Raw genomic sequence first — 19,021 nt, 5'->3', positions numbered from 1 at the left:
CGCTGGGGGATGTAGTCCTGCCCCGGGCCGGGGGCGGGCGCGGCGGCTGTCACGCTGCGGGCGAGCCCTGAGGTGAGGGGGCGGCCCTCCGAGGCCGGGACGGGGCTGACGCTGCAGCCCCCGCGGAGGGTGGCGGCGCGGGATGAGCTCTGCCGCGGCCAAGGTACGCGGTGCTGGCTCGGCGCTCTCCCTGCCGAGCGGCACCCGCCGGGCGGGAGGCAGGGAGGGGAGCGGGGGGCGATGGCGGCGGCGGCGGGGCGCCGGGCGGCGGTTCTCCGCCCTCGGCCGGCGCGGGCCTCGCTCGGTTTAGCCTCGCCGCCCGCCTCGGCAGCTGACTGGGATCGCGGCCGAAATCAGCTTCTGGTGGCCCGGCTTCCGCGGAAAGGCCGGGACGGCGGTTGCCGGAAGGACTGCGCCGCCCTGCGCGGCGTCTCTTAGGTTTGTGCTGCCCCGGCCTGCACCCGCGTCTCTGTCTCAGTGGAGAGCAAGGAGTTTGCCCCCATGCTAAATAAAACTAACGCCTTTCAAAGCAGTGGTGGTGTTCACTTAAGATAGTTTATCCACGATAGCTGTTAACACCAATGCCTGCTGCAGAGATACTGAGGGTTTAGGAGCAGACCTCTTCCTCTGCTTATACCTTTTACATTTTAAGCCAGCAGAATACAAGTGGTGCCTTTCAGACACCGAGGTTTCCCCTGCGCAAGCCTCCAAGGAGCAGTCTTCTGTCTCGTGTCCCACATGGGTAGCTCTTCTGCATCAATCCGTGTGTGCAGGCTGCTTGGAGTGATGGGTCTCGAGAAACAGATGAAAGAAAGATTTTGCCTCTCCAAGTACATCCCAAATATAGCCTGGAAAGAGGTGGTATCCAGAGGAGACCATACTGAAGCAGACAGGATGGGAAACCTGAGAGCTCAACACACAAAAGTTTGGGGTGTCTTTTCCATCTTCCTAAACAGGGAAATGCATTTCCCAGATTTTTACTCTGGATTGGGATTTAAGCCCAAATTTTCCTCACTGTACCACTGCTGCTGAAAATTAAAACAGAATCAAAACCAGAAATCTCAGTAGACATCAAGCAAATGTTGTCCTCCTGCTGTCCTTCCAGCTCCAACTGGTCTTACCTGTAGCTTATGGGGATTGTACCCTATGGGGTTGTAAACGGAGGCAGTTCTTCCCTGCTACTTCCCTGGCCCATGCTCAGCTCTTCGTCTGAGGAAGACTAGATATGTCACTCTGGGACCTGTCCACTGAAGACAAAACACTCCTGCTGTCTTTAGTCTTTACTTAGCTGATTGTTTTGCCTGTGATCTGCCCGGCTGCTGGGAGCAAAACAGCATGAACTCAGGAGATCACTCCTGGCCCCAGCCTCTGGAGACAGAGCTCCCAGCTGAGGGATGGGTTGTTTTCCATGTTCTTTTTGGTGAAATCCCCCAGGGCCTTGAAATTGTAGAGTGAAGCAATTAGCTTAGCACAATTTATTACAAGTGATAGTGCAGGATGCAAAAACAACAAAGAACTGTAGAGAGGATCAGGAGAAATGTCTCTGTCAGGTCAGAGGCCAGAGTCCAAAACAGATGTGGTGAAGGACATGAATTTTTCTGAGCCAAAAAATCATCAGCAAGGTCCCCAGGAAAAACAGGTAAAAATAGCATGTCATGAATGCTGTATGTTTCCCTTTTGAAGTCATAGTTTCTGTTTCTTTCCCTGCAACCCAGCAGGGTAGACATTTGAAAAAAAGCATAGCTGAGATTTCTAATACCCTGATTCTAGACGCAGAGAATTTAAGAAAATGAGTAAATACTTTGTCCACAAAAGTGTTGCCAATACTGCCATCACTTCCTTCCTCAGTTATAAAGCATTTCTTCAGTAAACTTTGACTAGAGTAATTTAATCAAATGCATACCTAATTTAAAGTTATTTGAACCAGTCTAAACTGTAAGAGAAGGATCAAGTTTACAAAGAGGACTGGAGCACAGAGATCTTTGGGGTCTCTCTGGTTTTCTGTTGACAGATTGTGTGTCAGTGAGCAAATCCCTGATTTTTTCTGCCTTGCTTCTCTGGTACAATTTCTATGCATTTTGGGGGAGTGGAGACACAGAGAGATCCCTGGCACGCCATGGGATCTATGGAAGAAAGAAGAGACGTGATTATGGGTTTATTTAGAGACATGCATGAGTACCAATTTCCTGTGTGGAAAGAAAAGACCATAACACAAAAAAGCGAGCTTCATATTTTGCACAAAGTTGGCCTGGGAGCAGAGTAGCAGCCTCTCCCAGGCCTGCAACATAGAAAACCCTCTGCGCCAGCTGGTACTGATGGGAGGAGGGCCACAGGAGAATCCTAAGGGACCTCCCCACAAAGGCAGCCCCTGTTCAGGGAGCTGGCAGTCATTCCCTAGTGAAACAGAAATTCTGCCTGTGGCTTCGGTTTCCTTGTTTTGTTCCCCAGGGCTATATTTCTGCACTGGCAACTGCTGAGACCCTGACAGGCTCTCTAGATATCTTACTTATTTCTGAACAAAAAGCTAGGGAAATAAGGATGGTTCCTAAATGTGCTTCCAACCTTAAAGCTGGTTAATGGTTCTGATATCAGGGCTGGGGCTGCAGCACAGCACATGGAGATGCAGATGCAGCTGACAGCAGTCACTCAGGATTGAATCTGACTGGCTGGTTTTGTGCCCTGGGCACAGATTTGGGAGCATAGTCCTTTTCTCATTGGCTTTAGGAGAGAAGCCTTCCCCCATCCCAGCTGAGATAAAAGGGAAAGCAAAGAGGTTGTTTTTGTTTCCTGGAGTAGACTGCATATGCTGACCATGGCATCTGAAAAGGTAAGAGCTCGGACAGGGTGGAAGTGTCTGTGAAAGCTGCCTTGGTGCTGGAGCTCAGGTAGAGATGAGCTGTCTGCCCTCCTGGCATTCATCTGCAACAGCAATAGCTCTTGTCATTTGGAAAGAGGCCTTGCCCTGCCCTGTGTGGCAGGAGAAGCCATTTCATGCCATGCAAATACCCAGTGCAGGCGCTTGGCATAATCAGTGGGGAGTTTGCTTAAAATATCCGAGATGGGATAAAAGTTAGCAACATCTGATAGGGACAAAGAGGGAAGCTTTGTAGGGGATGATTTTAAGGTCACTTGTGCATTGCTGGAAACATCAGGTGCAACTAAATATTCAGAGGGCCAGCATGAAAGACAGTGACACCACCCGTACGCCCAAAACAGGAGCAGTCACTTTCAGAAAGGAGCCCTCTCTTCCCCAAACCTTGCTCTGCCCTGTCTTACAGTTCCTAAAATGCCTTTTGTTCATGCATTGTTCTCCTTACAATAATCTGGTGTTCCCACCATATAACCACTTTACCTGGCTTTCTCTTCTCAGCCGATACTTTATAGCTATTTCCGAAGTTCCTGCTCTTGGAGAGTGAGAATTGGTAAGATCCAGTATTGATCTCCGTTTTATTGTTTTGGTGTGGTTGCAGTACCCTCCCCTTCACTAACCCAATTAATCAGTAACTTAAGAGAGAGATCTGCAAACATGATCCTGGAACAGTGAGGCATTTCCCTCACCCTTCTCTGGAGTGGGAGGGAAGGGAATACCACAGCCTACCTGGAGCAGGGGGAAGGGAGAGGAACAGACAGGAGGGCTTCGCTCAGCCTGCAGCTAGTGAGAGGGAATTACTCCTTTTGTAAAGTTAACATGATGCAGATGGCTGTTTCTTCCACATTATCTACAGGGGCCCTACACTCTGTTTTCACACTGATACTGCCTCAGACTCTGGTCTGCCCAGGTCTTGAGAACTAAGCAGGGCTGGGAACAGTCCCTATTTGGACTGAGACAGCCTTAAGCAAGGATTTGCAGGTAAGCACAGCCCCCACCCTGCCCTGTATAAGCCCTGTCAGGAGGGCCTGCACTGCAAAGAGTGGCAAAGCTTATTTTGAATAATGCACCGTTTTTGCCAGGACTGATCTTTAGTGTTTTGGTCCTTTATTTGCCAGCATGCTACCTTCTCGGTGGACTCGGGCCACCTTTCTTGAGGGATAGGGTCTTTTTTGGTTTTAAAGCCATTCTTTTTTCAAATGGAGATGATAGCGTTTCCCTGAGCCCAGTACCAATGAAACTGGTCTCAGTGTGCCTGTCTGAAGCTGTACACTCTTGTTCTCCCTAGCACTGGCTCTGAAAGGGATTGCCTATGATGTGGTGCCAGTGAACCTCCTGAAGGATGGGGGACAGCAGGTAAGGATACAGCTACCATTGCTCTCTCCAGGGGTACTGAACTTGGGGATCATTAGGAGAATTGGGATCAGCACTAGAAAGTTCACAGGCAAAGTCACTGAAGTCCTTACTGCTTCTTTGTAATTAATAGTTGCTTTAAACCAGTATTCCCTGGCATGCAGGATAGGGGGAGATGACTGCAGGAGACTAAAGGTCTTCTCCTCTCTTAAACATCTGTGACTGAATTTCATAAGGCTGAAGATGTATTGCTCCTGCTTAGCACGATATAACTGAACATACCTGACACACAGACTTCAGAGAAGCTGCACTGCAGTTTAAACACAGACTCAACCTCACTCACTTAACACCAGAAAGTATGTGTGGTGGTGCTGTGTCCAAAAGATGCTAAATGAGTGGATTGCCAGAAGAGATCTTCACTGAGAATTTATTTGGGAGGCCTTAGCTGGGAGACATGCACCCAGTAGCACCACCGGCTTGATGTGCTAGTATGGGCTAAGACAGAGTTGGAGAACTAGAACAGTAATAGTGACACTGTTGCAGTACTACCCATCCTGGGCTTTGTATTGATGGTTTATCAAGAAGTAAGGCAGTTTGGCCTTGGATGCAGTGGTCCCTAAGCCCCAGTGAGAGCTTGGTGTAGGCTAATGGTACAGCAAATAGTACTGCAATATTAGTACTGAGGTAGAGGGAAAAGCCAGGTTAAAAAAAAAAAAAAAAATCCATTTTGTTACTGGGTTCTAGGGGGAGAAAACAAGAAAGAAGAATTTCTTGTTGCAGTAATCTCATGTTTGTTTCCACAGTTTTCTGCTGAATTCAAGGCAGTGAATCCAATGCAGCAAGTCCCAGCCTTGAAAATTGATGGCATCACCCTTTCTCAGTCAGTGAGTTACCAGCCACATCCCTGTTAACCATTCACTTCAGCTGCTGCCAGTCTGGAGGGGATAGCTTTGCCCCATCTCTTCCCCCAGAGCTCTCACCTGTGCATTGGAAAAAAGGTGGCATTTTTGATAAACAATCCCACTTGGGGGCAGAAATAGCATATAGTCTCTGCTGGGAAACTGCTGTCAAGGATTTAAGCTCAATTCAGCTTTGGTTCATAACTCCACCTTTCACTGAACAGTTTGTAGTCTGACTTAGATGGCTGTGCCAGGGATTGCCTGAAATTACAGCTGGGCTAAATGACAACGAGGTCCCAAGCAGACATCGAAGGGGATGGATATCCTGTTGCTTGGATTGCTAACAAACTTCATTCAAAAGCTGTTGTATTCTCTTGGATCAGCTCCCCTTTCCCATGTGTTCAGGATGTGAACTTTTCCTTGGCTCTCCAATAACCTCCCCTATCTCTTTGTCCATTACAGCTAGCTATAATTCATTACCTAGAAGACACCTGTCCTAACCCCAGGCTCCTGCCCCAAGATCTGAAGAAGAGAGCCCAAGTCAGAATGATCGCAGATCATATTGTTTCTGGCATTCAGCCACTTCAGGTATTGCCTTGTCATATCCATGCAAATGAGAAAACCAGAAGGGCTTTCCAGGAGTCTGTATCTCTGAAAAACTCAGTTTCTTTAAATTGCTGCCAGCCAATAGAGTGGCAGACCTTAAGACTGTGTGTTAGCAAATGAAATCTCTGCTTAGCCTCTTCCTGATCTGCCAATGGCAACAATACAGTATTTCCTACAAAGAAAATCCTATAGCACCCCAGGGTTCTTTCCAGAAACAGCTGAACCCACGCAGTTGCACTGCAGGGTCTAGTATATTTTAGGAAGACAACAACTGAGTAACCCAAAGGGCAGAGGCAAAGGGATACCCTGGCAGCTGGTACAGAAGGACAGTCTCAGGAGAGAGTAACATCAGGGTGCATGGTTCAGTGAGGGTGAAGTCAGGGCTGACCCAGCAGGCTGAACTCAGGCTGGGAGTTCAGGCTTGGCAACTCCTCGTCTCCCCTCTCCTCCACCGGATGAGGCAGTGGGCAAAATCCAGCCAGCAGCAGTCAATCTAACCTGGAGATCACTTGCCTTCACAGAACCTAAGCGTCCTGAAACAAATGGGGGAGAAAAAAATGGAATGGGCTCAGAACTGCATTGCATCTGGCTTCCAAGGTGCGTCCGACATCCAAAATTATCAGTACTTTGACTGACCCTTCAAAACTCTGCACCACTAGGGTTCTACTTTCCTCCTTAAGCAGAACAACAGATCTCCCTAGGCTGGTGTGTTGGGGTCCTGCCCTGCTGGTAGCACTCCAGGGTCTCAGAGGAAAGATACTGTCCACAGGGCACTTAGGCTGCTATGCATGGAAGAGGGAAAGCCTGAGGCCATCCTGTACACCATAGCAGTTGATTCACCCTCACACATGAGGGCTGACAGCACTTCTCCTTTCCAGTCAGCTGCTCCCTAACTAGTGCCTTTTGCTTTAAAGCTCTATCAATCTATATTGATATGCTTTTGTCCTCAGGCAAAATACATCTGGTGGCAAACTCCTACAGAATCTAGCAAGCAGCAGAGTATTTCTTTACCTCCCTCGGAGACATACAGTGCTTTTTGTTTCCTCAAAAACCCTTCCCTCATGTGCTGGAATGGCAGGCCCATCTTCACTTCTAGACAGACACAAACTGACTGAACACTTGCATTTTTCCCTTCCCCGCTCTCATGTATCTCTACATTGTCCTGCTAGTATTTCAGGTCCATTGCCTGAAGCAGCTGAAATCACCCTGGGTCCCAAAAGGCTGAAGGACCCTAAAGACTCCTGTAACTACACTGTTGTAAGATTTCTGTTCCTTCTAGGTTTTGTCCCAAATTGCTCCTTTTTCATACTCAGCTCAGGGTCAAAATACCTTTGTTCATAATTCCCAGTCTAAAGGGTCTTTGGTGTCCCTTTCAAATGAGTTTCCAGTGCCTCACTCCAGTATACCACCTCTCTCGACAGCACTGGAGCAGACTCTAGAGCACACTGCTGGGCGCTACTGTGTGGGGGATGAAGTAAGTATCTGCGGGAGTGTTGTGTACCGTTGGAGAACTGAAAACCCCAGTATATTCCATAAAACAGGAAAGGAAATTAGTTGTGGAGACACAGAACAACTCCAGCCTGTGCCTGGAGTTAGATGCAATGCCTTCACCATAAGAAAAATAGCTGCATGGATCCCACTTAGGCCATTACTGACTTGCAAATAGCTACAGAGATGTTTACTTATCCCTGCCTATAACCTGCTGATGGCCAGATTCTGCACCTATATCTAGGATCTGGCTTCTACTACTGAATGTGGAAACAGATTATATATTTCACCTTTAAGAGATTTGGAATTCAAAGTGTCCTGTCATAGGGGCAAAGCTTGGCTCAAAAAACACAGGTTCAGTTCTTAACTCTGCTCTGTGGAACCTTTAACCAAGTTGTATTGTATTTTTCTGCTCTGTTTGTCCAATTTTAACATGGACAGATTTCAGAGAGCTCACAAACAAGCTGTTCTGACCCTTACCAAGCTAGAGGCCACTCAGGCCTCTTCCATTTAGTAGTCCAGTTTGGCAGGCAATTGGATCCTTCCTATAAAAGCCTGGCAAAAAGGAAGACTCCTGCAATGACCTGTGATGCAGAGGATTGTCTAGTAGGAGCCTTAGGGAACTGGAGACCTTGGTGGGCAAAAGCTAGTTACGAGATCTTATGCTGGAGAATAATGTGTGCTCTGAAAGGCACCCAGAACTTTGTGACCTGGGGAGTGGGGTGGGGGTAGCTGCCTCTGTGCAGCTACCCGTATTATTGAGTCTTCTCTTCAGATTGCAAGTCCCTGAGCCTGTGTGCAAAGGCCCTATCATGTATCAGGTCTTGACATCAGCAGGAGCTGCTTGATACTCCTGCAATGCAAACAAACAAAATTTACTCATCTTTTCCCAGCCACACAAACTGCCCCTTCCCTCCATCGCCTCCCTCTGCAGCTTGCCAGCAGACTTGTTTGCTCAGAGGCAGTTGCCATAGAAGCACTTTGTCCTTGAAGTCATGATGATCAGCTGGTAAATATGAAGCTCCCTGAAAGCCGATGGCTTCTTCTACTAGTGACTCCTATGAAGCTCCTTTCCTTGTACTGTTGTTGTATTATTTATGCTGGATTAAAGAATGGGATTGTTGTGATAACTCCTCTGTACTGGCTGATAAAATAATTTCTATCCTGCTGTAAAAGCCTGCCACCACAGTGAAGCATGATGGGACAGGCTCTGACTTACTCTGACCCCTTTTCTCTGCTACATTTGCAGGTCTCCATGGCTGATCTGTGCTTGGTGCCCCAAGTTTTCAATGCTGAAAGGTAATCAAGGCTAAGCTTGAGGCGCTCTTCAAGGGCACCTACTCCTTGTGCTGGGCTGTCAGAGGTTACCTTCTGCTGCTCCTTGTGCCTGTTAGGAAAATTCATAAAGAGAAGAATCCATAACTGGATAGAGGAGGCAGGAGGGATGCTTTCCTATGGCACAAATACTACCTCTTTTGGAAGCTCTTGGAAATAAGGAGCTGTGCTCTCTTAGAGGCCCCTGGAGGAAACCTGATCTATGTCCTTAGAAAAGCTAAGGCTGCCCACACTCCACATCCTCTTTCCCTGTTTGCCTTATATTTATGCTGCAGACAGGGCAAAGATTAATCTGACTCTATTTGTTGAAAGCCTTAAACCTATGCAAGTAGTGGCTGCATGATTCCCAGGAAAAGCATAGTGCCTTCTTACCCTCTGCTGCACACTATGTAAAAGCCTAGTCAAGATGGAAGAACTAACCTTTCCTCTAGCATTTGTTTTTAAACCTACAAGGATGAATCTTTTCTCTTAATGCAAATGTATCCTAGCCTGTGAGATTCTCCCATACTGGGCATGCACAGCATACTTCTCTGCTCTTCTGCTCACTGCTGCACTGGCTGTCTGACTCATAGTACCTCACAAATTCTTTTCCTTTTGCAGATTCAAAGTGGACATGGGTCCATATCCCACAATAACCAGAATAAACAAAGCTCTCCTGGAGTTAGAGGCATTCAAAGTAAGCCACCCATCCCTGCAGCCAGATACTCCTGCAGAGCTGCGAGCTTGAAGCCTTTCTACTCATCACATCAAGTAAGCTGAAGGGTCAAAGAGGACAACAGCTACTGCTTGAGTAGGACTTGAGTGCCAGCAGGAGGCCCTAGTGCTATTGTCTCACTTTTATCTGGGTGGGAAGGCGGCACCCAGGAAGAGGACCTGGAAGTAGCCTGGATGACTTACAGGAGCTATGCCTGTGCTGGAAAGCTTGCAGCTACTTCTATGTTTTTTCTATTTGATGTATCTCCATGAAGCAGATTAAAGCAGTAGCATCTATAATTATCAGAAGTCCCCTTTGTATGGCTTTGGGCGGGGGGGCAGAATGTGTCCACAAACAACTGTGAGGTATTGAGCGAATTCTGGACTCCCCACAGGGGCTTCTTCTTTCTCCCATCTACAGAAAGAGCATCAGGGAACCGGTGTACACAGTGTGCTGCTAACCCAGCAGGCCTGCTTGTCCTTGCAGCTGTCTCAGAGCTATGGCATCATCATCAGTGCCATGGATATAAACAGTAAGAGCTAGTCTCTGACAGAAGACAGCTTAATCCCAACCCTTTTTGAGTCCCATGGGTCTTGTAAGAGCCAACAGTCAGCAACTCTGCCACCCCTTGTAATGACAAAAGAACTACTACTGGGACAGCTGATTTGTACCTCTTCCTTACATCTAGCAGTAGTCTTGTCGAATTTATAATGGTCTTTCTAGAGCAAAGCTACATGGTTGTGCCATAGTTGGCAAGACACAACCAGCTCACTCCCGTACACTGAAAATGATGGCATTCTCTTCCTTTTCCCATCCTCAGACACTGCTCTGGGTGTTTCCCTAGTCCTCAGCTGCAGACTATTGCCCAAGGGAATCCCACCCCAGATTCCCTCCAAACCAGAATCATGCCTGTACTTTCACTGTGAGGACCTTCCAAGTGGCATGAGTAAATCCCATTCCACTCATTGCAAATGAAACCCAATACCTGAGTCGCCTTCAGAGCTGAAAGCACTCCACAGGTTCCAGCCCAGAAACCTGTAGGGCGAGAAGAGAAACCCAGAAGCCTGTGACTGTTCCTGTGCAGGCTCATCTGCAAACCCAGGTACCAAGCCAGGCATATGGGAGACAATTTCTGTCAGTCTGATGCTGTATAGCAGCTACCCTAAGAGGGCAATACCCACAGCCTTCAGAAAGACTCTACAAAGTCTTTGTGCCAAGGCAGCATTCACCTACATATAGATGCTTGGACTGCCACATTGCTTGGACTCATTTATTGCCATCCATGTCTGTATTCAGGCTGGTGAAGAGCCCTTGCTGTTCCAGGCTCATTCCAAGTATTATGCATTATCCTACATCCAGCTGGATCTTGACTGTGCTGTTGTAAAAGATCCCAGCACAGTTGGAGCCCCCAAAGACCAACACCGTGTGCAGGTTATGCTCCTCTTTGTTCTCCTTGTCCACATCCATCAGGTGGGCAGGAGTCAGGTCAAGCAACGTGTGGCCAGCTCGGGGCACAGAACAGAGGTCGTGGTGGATCACCGTGCTCCATGAAAGAGTATCTGAAGTAGAAAGGGGCTATCAATACTGACAAGCCCATTCCTAGTGCAAAGGATGAAACAAATGGACCAGACCAGGTGTTCAGAAACACCACTGCAGCCCCATAGTCACCTTCAGCTATGTTAACAGGGAGAGTCACTTACCTAGGTGGAAGACAAAGGCATCCTGCAGGGCTCCCTTGGCATTACAGCCTCCACTGATCAGAACCTTCTGGTCCGACACAGCCAGAGCTGCATGAAAACTGCGACCAAAGCAAAGCCAAAAGGTGACTACAGCAAAACCTGCTGGGGTTGCCTCAGTCAGCAATGGGCAGGGGTGGGCAGACTTCAGCAAGAGACTGGAGGCTTAAGCTGCAGAATGGAAGTTAACTTCTGCTTCTCTTCTGCCCTGACTTGCTGAATAACCCCGAAAGAGCTGTTTGCTTGCCTCTGCAGGTCAGGCCATAATCAGGCCTGAAAAGCACCTAACTGTCTCAGAAGGAGCTTTCAAAACTCCTATGTTTTTCTCTATGGAGTGAGATAGCAGGCTAGCTGGGCTTTGGATTGATTTAAGTCATTGTTCTAGTGGGCAATAGTGTCCCTTTAGGAACAGCATAGTCCTGGTACAAGAGTCTCTTCCTCTCTGTGTGTCTGTTGTACTCCACATACTATGGAGACCAAACAGCAAGTTCACTAGCACATGGCAGAAAACCTCCCCTAGCCTGAAAGGCAGATTTCCAGGGGGACTAAGGGGTCTGTACCCCCACACACCCTACAGGCATCAACTAGGCCAGCACAGGAATTTCTGGTCCTGCAGCAGAGGGCCATCCACTGTATTTTGACTAGGGAGATAGAGATATGCAACTGGGTCTGATCACAAGCACCGTTTAAACCTGACTTCAAAGAGAAAGGACAGAGGAAGAAGACAGCTCCTGGGTCTGCAATAGGATCTTACCAACGTGCAGAAGGCTGTCCTGTGAGGAAGGGCACTGGCGTGTACTCCATGAAACCTGACAGCCAGGGGAAAGGCAGGTGAAATGCCCAAAAAGCTCAGCCTCATAACTAGACAAAAATTTCCACACCCTGCCACTTCAGCAACCTGCATTCTCTGTTACCCAGCTTCTTCCAAAAAAGCAGTCTCTTGTTTTTCCCCTTTGCCTCCCCTCTTACCCCAGAAAGGTTTTTTTTTTTACCCCATAGTTTTCCATCTCCATTTCCTAGTCAGGAGTTCTTATAACATTAATGCTACCTTCCCATCGAGCATACCTCATTCCCCAGTCCCTGCCTTAGAACAGACCTTCCCAAGGCATCCACCTGGCACAGACTTTCTTACCCAGATCCAGGATGTGCATGTCACTGAGGTAGAGAGAAGTCCTCCGACCCCCAAAAATCAGCAGCTTGTTCTTCAGCAGAGTAGCTGAATGCCTGGGCAGAGAAGCAGCAAGTGAACAAAGTATCTTCAGCAAGTTCCCAAAACTGATGTTTCAGCCTTGGCTTCTGCTATTGGGCTGCCATAGTTTCAGTCTACACCTGCCTCTACCCCCAGCCACTGCAGTCCAAGGACAGAATCCCATCAGGACTCACGACAGGAAAGTACTGGGAGTCACATTGCTCAAATCATAGCCCTGTCTTTAGGAACAAACAGTGGAGAAGAATCATATAATATTTAGGAAATTACACTGGGGTGCAAGGGAAGGTGAGCAGAGGTTTCCTGCTCTGTTTTGGAAGGCTGGAATAAGAGCACTCTCACCCAAGCCTAGGCAGAGGCTTCTCCCCTTCTGAGATGGGCTGGTACCAAATTTCATGCTCTGGATTGAAGACATAGAGCACATTGCTGCAGGGCCCAACTGCCAGTGATGCCTTTTGGGGGGAAGTCCCTCCGAAAACAAAGAGCTCCTTCCGGTAGACAGTTGCACTGTGGTAGCTGAGCACTGGCACCCTCCCTTTAGCCTGGAAAAAGTTCAACATATATTTGTTACGAGAAGTGCATTATTTGCTGCATGACCAGTAGGAAAGGGACCCACCTCATGCAGCGAGTTTGACAAGTCTCAATTTTCACTTTATTGGCTCCCCAGCTGATCTTTGCCACCCGGGCAGACAGTACATCCTTTGTGTACTGTGCACCACCAGAATGCTCTGATGAGAGAAGGAAGTCAACCTCCTACCCCAGCTTCCTCAGATGACAGAAAACAGAAAGATCTCATCCAGGCTTATTCTGTAAAAGCCATCTTGTGACTTAGCCAGGAAAGAGACAGGGCCCTCTGCAAGGACATGACAGGTAACTAAAGAGCTCAGAGATCTGCTGTGCACAGAGCAGTCCCTGATTTGAGAAGACCAACTCTTCAACTCAACATCCAGTGAAGCTCTCAACAGCACCATATAAAATGAGAGGCCATTTGCCTCTGCCACTTGTACAGTACCTCCCACCCATGACCTTGGTCAGACACAGCACTCTGCAGCAACCATTTTTTCCCCTTGTTTCATTCATTGTAGGCACAGCCCCTGGTTTCTGTCAAGCTTGTGGCCTTCTTATATCTGTCAGTCCCAACTAAGCAGCTCAGACAACCTGCAGCAACAGTGGATCAAGACTCCTGGAGCAAGAATATTGGGCACAACAATTGCCACATTCAGGCAGGACCTGCCACCCCCTCATGCGCTTTTGTCTTGGAAGAGCTGCAGTACTTACAGCCACGAGGAGCCATTTCCAGGTGACTGTGTCCAGAATGTAGATGCTGCTGTAGTCTTTGTCCTCCCTTATGCCCCCAAAGATGTAGATACGCTTGGTATCTGGGTCATAGGTAGCTGTGTGACCACGCAAGCACGATGGCATGGCATTTTGTAGCTGGAAACCCACTGGAAGCCAGAAATCGCTGTCTGTGGAAGCAACACCAGACAGGTGGTGTGAAGGTTCAAAGGTGCTCTCAATTTCTCCACATTTAAAGAATATGTCATAAAATCTTTACCCAAGACCTTGCTCCCTTCATCTCCTCCTCTCCTCTGATTCAGAGCTAGAAGGGACTCATACAGAAATGTCTCTGTGTAAGGAATGAAGGGGAACACTAACTAGGTGGGGAATAGTAAGGTGGAAGAGAGCATCAGTGAGCTGCAGAAAGCTGCAAGGCACTGGAATTGTATCTCACACTTCTCCACCAGTCACCACACACAGATTGCAAACCACGCTGTTGCTTTTACCCCTTAAAACTCACCCAACTCTTTCCAGAACTTACCTCTTAGCTCCTGGAGGGCGCTCACATACAACCCCACAGCCTCTCATGGCACCCTACGCTCTCAGCTCAGCCTGGTGACCATCCTAGGAGATGTGACACCTTAGCTGTCTCCTCCCTATGCACAGACCCCTGAGTACCCCCTCCCATCTGCCTGAGTTGTCCTCAAGTCCCACCGCCCCCATTGCCTTTGGCAGCCCTAAAGTCCCCACCAATTTCCAGCTTCCAGAGTGCATCCTTGCAGGACTGCTGATCGACACCTTCTCCACCGATCAGAACAGCTGTCCCCAGGTCACTGAGGCACATGGCATGGCACCACCGTGGGCTGGGACTGCCTGGGGAGGGGAGAGCACAGGGCTGTGAGCAGAGTCAGATGAGACACCCCCAGCTCCCTTCCCTGCTGGGGAGAAGGCAGCTGAAGGCTCAGAGGAAAGAAATGGGAAAGCAAGGGCCCCAGGTCTCTTCCCTCTGGGGTGGCAAGAGAAATAGCTCCCTGAGGAAGATTTTCTGTGGCTTTGGGGATTAATTTCTGTACAAGGAGAGACATCACTAGCAGAGGGAGCCAGCAAAGAGTCTGGCTGGATGCAGGATGCATACAGGCTGCCACTTCAGACAAGCCTGGATGGCTCCCATTGATTACCCATCCCCAGAAGGGATATCCCAGTTATGCTATCCCCCTCTGTTACTCCTTGTGAGGGAGGGCTACCCAGGGACAGCTTGTTAGTGCCTAAGATACAGCAACCAGAAGCCAGGAGTTGATATCCAAAGATATTCCTCATACTGCTCTGTTCCTCCTTTTCTCTCCCATGCCCTTGCAGTTGGCTGACCAAGCTAAAAAATACTTTTTAATCAAAGTCTATTCCACATCTTACCCTTTGCCTCCAAGAGCTATGCACCCAGAGGTGTGCCTGAGATTCAGAGGAGCTAAAGAGGCGTATTGGAGAGCCTGAAGGTACTGGAAGCACCTATACTGAGGGCAACTGCATGGAGGAGAACAGTATATACACACAACCTACTTGTTATTCTTGATCCCTGGGGAGATAAAGGATGAAGCATGAAAGGTCTGTGACATTAAAGGGAATTGCATCACCAAGTAGCTGAAAAGACAAACCACGACCTAGGAACCAGATCCTCACCTCGCAACTCCTCCACTGCCAGATCTGCAGAGGAAACACAGAGATGGCCCCATAAAGAAAGCAGCCAGCAGACATACCCTGGAAAATGTTCAACTCCATGGTTTAAGAGCCCTTTGGCCTTCCTTCCTCCAACCCTCAGCACAAAGCTACCTCACTGTAACAAACAAGGTGCAAGACCAAGAATCCTGAAGAAAGTCTCAGAAGAAGAAATGCAGAAGACAAGTAAGAGCAGGGCATGCTTCCTTTGAGGGCCATCATGCTGCCGCCATTGCATTTTACTCCTCTGATGGAAGCTCATTTCCCCACTTCTCATACTGCCTACAGCAGAAGCAACTTTATGATGGAGCTATATTTGCCTTTGTGAGAAGCAAGCCAAGTCCCAAGAAGTCACTTCACATGGGAACTACTGAGCTATTATCAAACATTTACACACAAACTTGGTCACACCCTGGAGCTGACTTGGAATTCACGCTTCAGAAGCTAAAGGTTTTGTTTCCAAATCCCTTGGCAGCTACCTTCTCATTACTGAAAAGTCAGTACAATTACACTAATTATACATATATTCCTTTTTATATTCTCTATACCTTAATAATAACCAATGTCTTCTATGGACCAAGTGGTATGCTGTTAGCAGGGGAACAAACAGACTAATGGAGAGGTTACAGAATGTCACAGTAGGTAACTTTCTTGTGCCTCAATTTACTCTTTTGTAAAACAAGGCTAATGATACTTGACTTCACTTATAAAGCACTTTTACTCATATGAAGAAATACGCATACTGCGTTATGGTACAGAGTGTTGGTGCTAAGAGTGTCCCATGTTCTATCTCTGGCCTTTTCCCAACAGGCAGAAAATCATCAAGCAGTTTATCCAGCACTAAGGAGCAGTTCTCGGTATTTTGCAAGCCGAGACAGACAAGCCCATCTTGCCTGGGAGGTATACAGAGAAATGGACTGGGAAGTTGTTGCCCAGCAGATCGTTCAGACAAGACCTGTAAAATAAACCTGGAAGCTGCCAGAGTTACCTTCTAAACTGAGATCTCTCTCAGATGCTGTGGGTTCAAATAAAACTTTCCTGGGCTTCTTGGGGTGGACAGGACTCTTCCTCCAGGCCTGGCTGGGTTCCACCTTGCCACATGGTGGTTTCAGGGCACAGGGTACCGCCAGGGTCCTCAGTGCTGGGCAGACGTCCTTCCTCCCATGCCTGGATGCTCTAGCAGTCACCTCTGAGCTCTGACTCTTAACCTGTGACAAGAGTCCCAGTCAAATCAGCCCTGAAGAAAAAGACCTGAGGCTACTGTGAGTTGTCTATTGCTGGGCCAGAGAGTAGTTTCACATGGTGACTTTTCAGGCTTGTCTTCTCATTGAGGCTTAAGAGCCAGCATGCCAACAGCATCAGCCACCAAATATATGCTGAGCAATGCAGCTACCTGCTGCTATATGCCCAGTGGTCTGCTTTCAGACTGCTAGCTGCAACGGGCACAGCTAACACAAGGCAACTGGAAAGGCAGAAAGGCCATCTGTGCTAGGAGTAACCAGGCTGATCGATCAACCCACCAAGGGCTGTTAAATTCAACCCTTCCAAAAGCATTTCAATGGAGTACCGCTTTCTTTAGCACAAGTGAATCTTCAGCTCCAAAACTTGCTTAGCCAGGTCTCCACTAAGAAAGCAGCAGCAAATGTTTCTGCTAGACATCAACTAAGCAGCTACAAGTGAGGGAGAAAGTACTAAGCAGAGGATGAAATAATGAGAGGAAGGCTCCAAGATACACGTACCACAGTAGGATGCTCCAGGTCCTTACCAAGGGGCATATCGTCTGCTGGGAGCACTGGTGACTGGGTGGTCTCTGGGATGAGGAAGGCGTGGGTGGGTGTACTGCTGGAGACACCTCGGAGCAGCTGTGGCAGAGACAGTGGCAGTGAGAATAAGAGGACACACCGAGAGTGCTGGCCTCCACCCACAAAGGGTGAGCAAAAAGATGTCTTGCAAAGGTCAGATTCGCTGCAAGGGAATAGCCCAGCTTTCACCTCCAGCACCAAGAGAATAAACAAAGAAAAGCAAAGCCAGGCACTGGGAGGTGCTAAATCCAAGGGCTTCAGCAGAAGGTAAAACAACTGTGTAAGTACCACAGGCCCAGGAGAAAGTAGAACTGCAAGTGAACCGCTCTCTGTTACCCATCTCCTGCAACACATGAGGTGTTCTGGCAAAGCTGTTTAGGGAATAGCCTGGAGCATCACAGGAGGTTTAGGCTCAGCACAAATAAGCGTTAACAGATCCACGTGAGGCAGCTCTGCCTTGGAGTAGCAAAGAGAAGGAAAACGAGACAGTGGGAGAGGAAGCTCTGTAGCTCAGAAGTAACAACATTTGGGACCCTGGGCAGGAAGAGAGTAGGATGTCAGTTTTTTTACCTGTCCATTGACAGTCAGTACAAGCTTCACAGAGTTGCCTTTATCCATCTCTTTCAATGAGGCCATGAAAATATCTGTCCTCCAGTCACCTTCCCACACCAGAGACCTGCACAAGGGACCACGGGGTTTCAGCCAAGAAGTGACATTGACCTGGGAAAAAGTCCTGCTCCCACACTAGCTGGTAACACCCCAAAGCCAAAAAAGATCCAGCCCTGAAAGCAGCCAAAAGGAAGCTGAAAGCACCACTAGAGAGAAACACCATGGTGGAGGACCAGCAGGCCTGATCAGCTTTGGGATGACACCAGCAGAACTGGGCAGCACCACAGAGCAGAAGGCTTTTCCAGGACACCCCTGCTGACACCCCGGCAAAACCAGCTCCCGCCACGACCTGCGGGTGGGCTCCAGCGTGCCGACCCGCTGCGGCGCGACGCCCGGGGACACCAGCACGTCCGCCACGATGCTTGTGTTTGGTGAGTAACAGCTCCAGTCTCCCAGCCCGAACACCACCAGCTGCTTTGGCAACGGCAGGGGCAGCCAAGCCTGGAAACCCATCTTGCTGGACCTGCTGCGAGGGGAGGGAAGAAAAACAACAGAAGACAAGAGGTAATCATCAAGGAATAAAATGAAAAGTCCAGAAAATACACGAAAAGACTTGAAAACACGTTTATGCCAGGGGAGGGCGAAAGGAGAGGGTTTGCGTCATTTCAAGAGGAGACTGCGCAGGGATGCGATGAAGAAAGCAAGTGGTAGCCTGGGAAGGGAGTGCAGCCATGAGCTGGGGCAGCACAGCCCCGCGGACGGGGGCACCTCCAGAGGGGAGAGGAGAGGAGAGGGGAGGCGAGGCGTGCGGGTCGCCCCCCGCCCGCGGGGGAGCCCACCCCCGGACAAGGACGGGGCGGGGGCGGCCTCGCAGCCCCCGGCGCAGCCGCTGCCGCGGCGGGGCCGCGCCTGGCAGGGCCGGTCCGCACCTGCCGAGCCGCCGCGGCGGCTCCCGCAGCGCCCACAGCACGTAGAAGGCGAGGCCGCTCTCCTGGGCGTTGTCCCGCGGCCGGGCCCCGCGGCAGGCGGGCAGCATGGCGGCGGGCGGCCGCGTAGGCCGCGGGGGGCCGCCATTAAGGCGCCGCGGCGCAGCGGCGGGCGGCCGCCGTCCATCCGCCGCCCTCGGCCTCCCCGCTGGGGCAGCCGGCGCGGCCCGCCCCGGCCGCACCGCCTCGGTCGGCGTCAGGAGCGCCCGAGAGCGCCGTGGCCCCGCGCACGGCAGCGGCGGGGAGCAGCGCCGGCAGCAGGGAGGAGGTGGGGAGGGCAAGGCCGGCAGTTCTGGCGGTGCTAAGCCAGGCCCGCCCGCGCCTCCGTAGTAAATGACAGTCACGGCGAGAGCCCGAGCTACACATCCCTCTCCGGGGAGGGCTGGCTGTGTGCCGATTCCTAAATGGTGGCGGCCGTACGCATTTCACGCAGCGCTCCTAAAAAGGAG

The 19,021-nt window shown here is 49.6% G+C and overlaps 2 protein-coding genes across 6 annotated transcripts in view; one reads left to right on the top strand and one right to left on the bottom strand.

The window, feature by feature from the left end:
• The first annotated feature begins 25 nt into the window (after positions 1–25).
• GSTZ1 (glutathione S-transferase zeta 1) lies at positions 26–9,546 on the top strand. Of its 5 annotated transcripts, XM_069783780.1 has the most exons (10): positions 41–163; positions 2,725–2,827; positions 3,371–3,422; positions 4,158–4,225; positions 5,026–5,106; positions 5,584–5,709; positions 6,249–6,324; positions 7,149–7,201; positions 8,465–8,514; positions 9,151–9,546. In XM_069783780.1, the coding sequence occupies exons 2-10, from the start codon at positions 2,804–2,806 to the stop codon at positions 9,275–9,277; spliced, it is 657 nt and encodes a 218-aa protein (XP_069639881.1). In that variant the 5' UTR covers positions 41–163; positions 2,725–2,803; the 3' UTR covers positions 9,278–9,546. The 5 variants fall into 5 exon arrangements, with proteins under 5 accessions (XP_069639884.1, XP_069639882.1, XP_069639886.1 ...); XM_069783781.1 differs by lacking the exon at positions 2,725–2,827 and having other exon boundaries at positions 30–163; XM_069783782.1 differs by lacking the exon at positions 5,026–5,106 and having other exon boundaries at positions 39–163.
• Positions 9,547–9,671: 125 nt separating this feature from the next.
• Positions 9,672–19,021, bottom strand: part of LOC104314679 (uncharacterized) — a 12,827-nt gene continuing 3,477 nt past the window's right edge. Inside the window, exons 2-14 of the mRNA XM_069784722.1 lie at positions 18,516–18,972; positions 17,936–18,112; positions 17,548–17,653; positions 16,915–17,037; positions 16,164–16,383; positions 15,140–15,163; positions 14,216–14,338; positions 13,466–13,653; positions 12,530–12,729; positions 12,113–12,204; positions 11,735–11,789; positions 10,945–11,042; positions 9,672–10,803 (exon numbers count right to left, since the gene is read on the bottom strand). Of these exons, the coding sequence (XP_069640823.1) occupies positions 10,589–10,803; positions 10,945–11,042; positions 11,735–11,789; positions 12,113–12,204; positions 12,530–12,729; positions 13,466–13,653; positions 14,216–14,338; positions 15,140–15,163; positions 16,164–16,383; positions 16,915–17,037; positions 17,548–17,653; positions 17,936–18,112; positions 18,516–18,972 (2,078 nt within the window). The 3' untranslated portion in view covers positions 9,672–10,588. The remainder of the gene's footprint in view (positions 10,804–10,944; positions 11,043–11,734; positions 11,790–12,112; positions 12,205–12,529; positions 12,730–13,465; positions 13,654–14,215; positions 14,339–15,139; positions 15,164–16,163; positions 16,384–16,914; positions 17,038–17,547; positions 17,654–17,935; positions 18,113–18,515; positions 18,973–19,021) is intronic.

This window comes from Haliaeetus albicilla, chromosome 5, assembly GCF_947461875.1.
Source record: "Haliaeetus albicilla chromosome 5, bHalAlb1.1, whole genome shotgun sequence".
In the NCBI taxonomy this organism is placed as follows: Eukaryota; Metazoa; Chordata; class Aves; order Accipitriformes; family Accipitridae; genus Haliaeetus; species Haliaeetus albicilla.
This window is presented reverse-complemented; position numbering and strand designations above follow the sequence as displayed.

Bases quoted from the DNA above. Each gene is read 5' to 3' on its own strand.
- GSTZ1 (XM_069783780.1), top strand. From the start codon at position 2,804: ATGCTGACCATGGCATCTGAAAAG. The intron at 3,423-4,157 runs GTAAGATCCAGT...TGTTCTCCCTAG, and splicing joins CTCTTGGAGAGTGAGAATTG to CACTGGCTCTGAAAGGGATT. The intron at 6,325-7,148 runs GTGCGTCCGACA...CTCTCTCGACAG, and splicing joins CATTGCATCTGGCTTCCAAG to CACTGGAGCAGACTCTAGAG.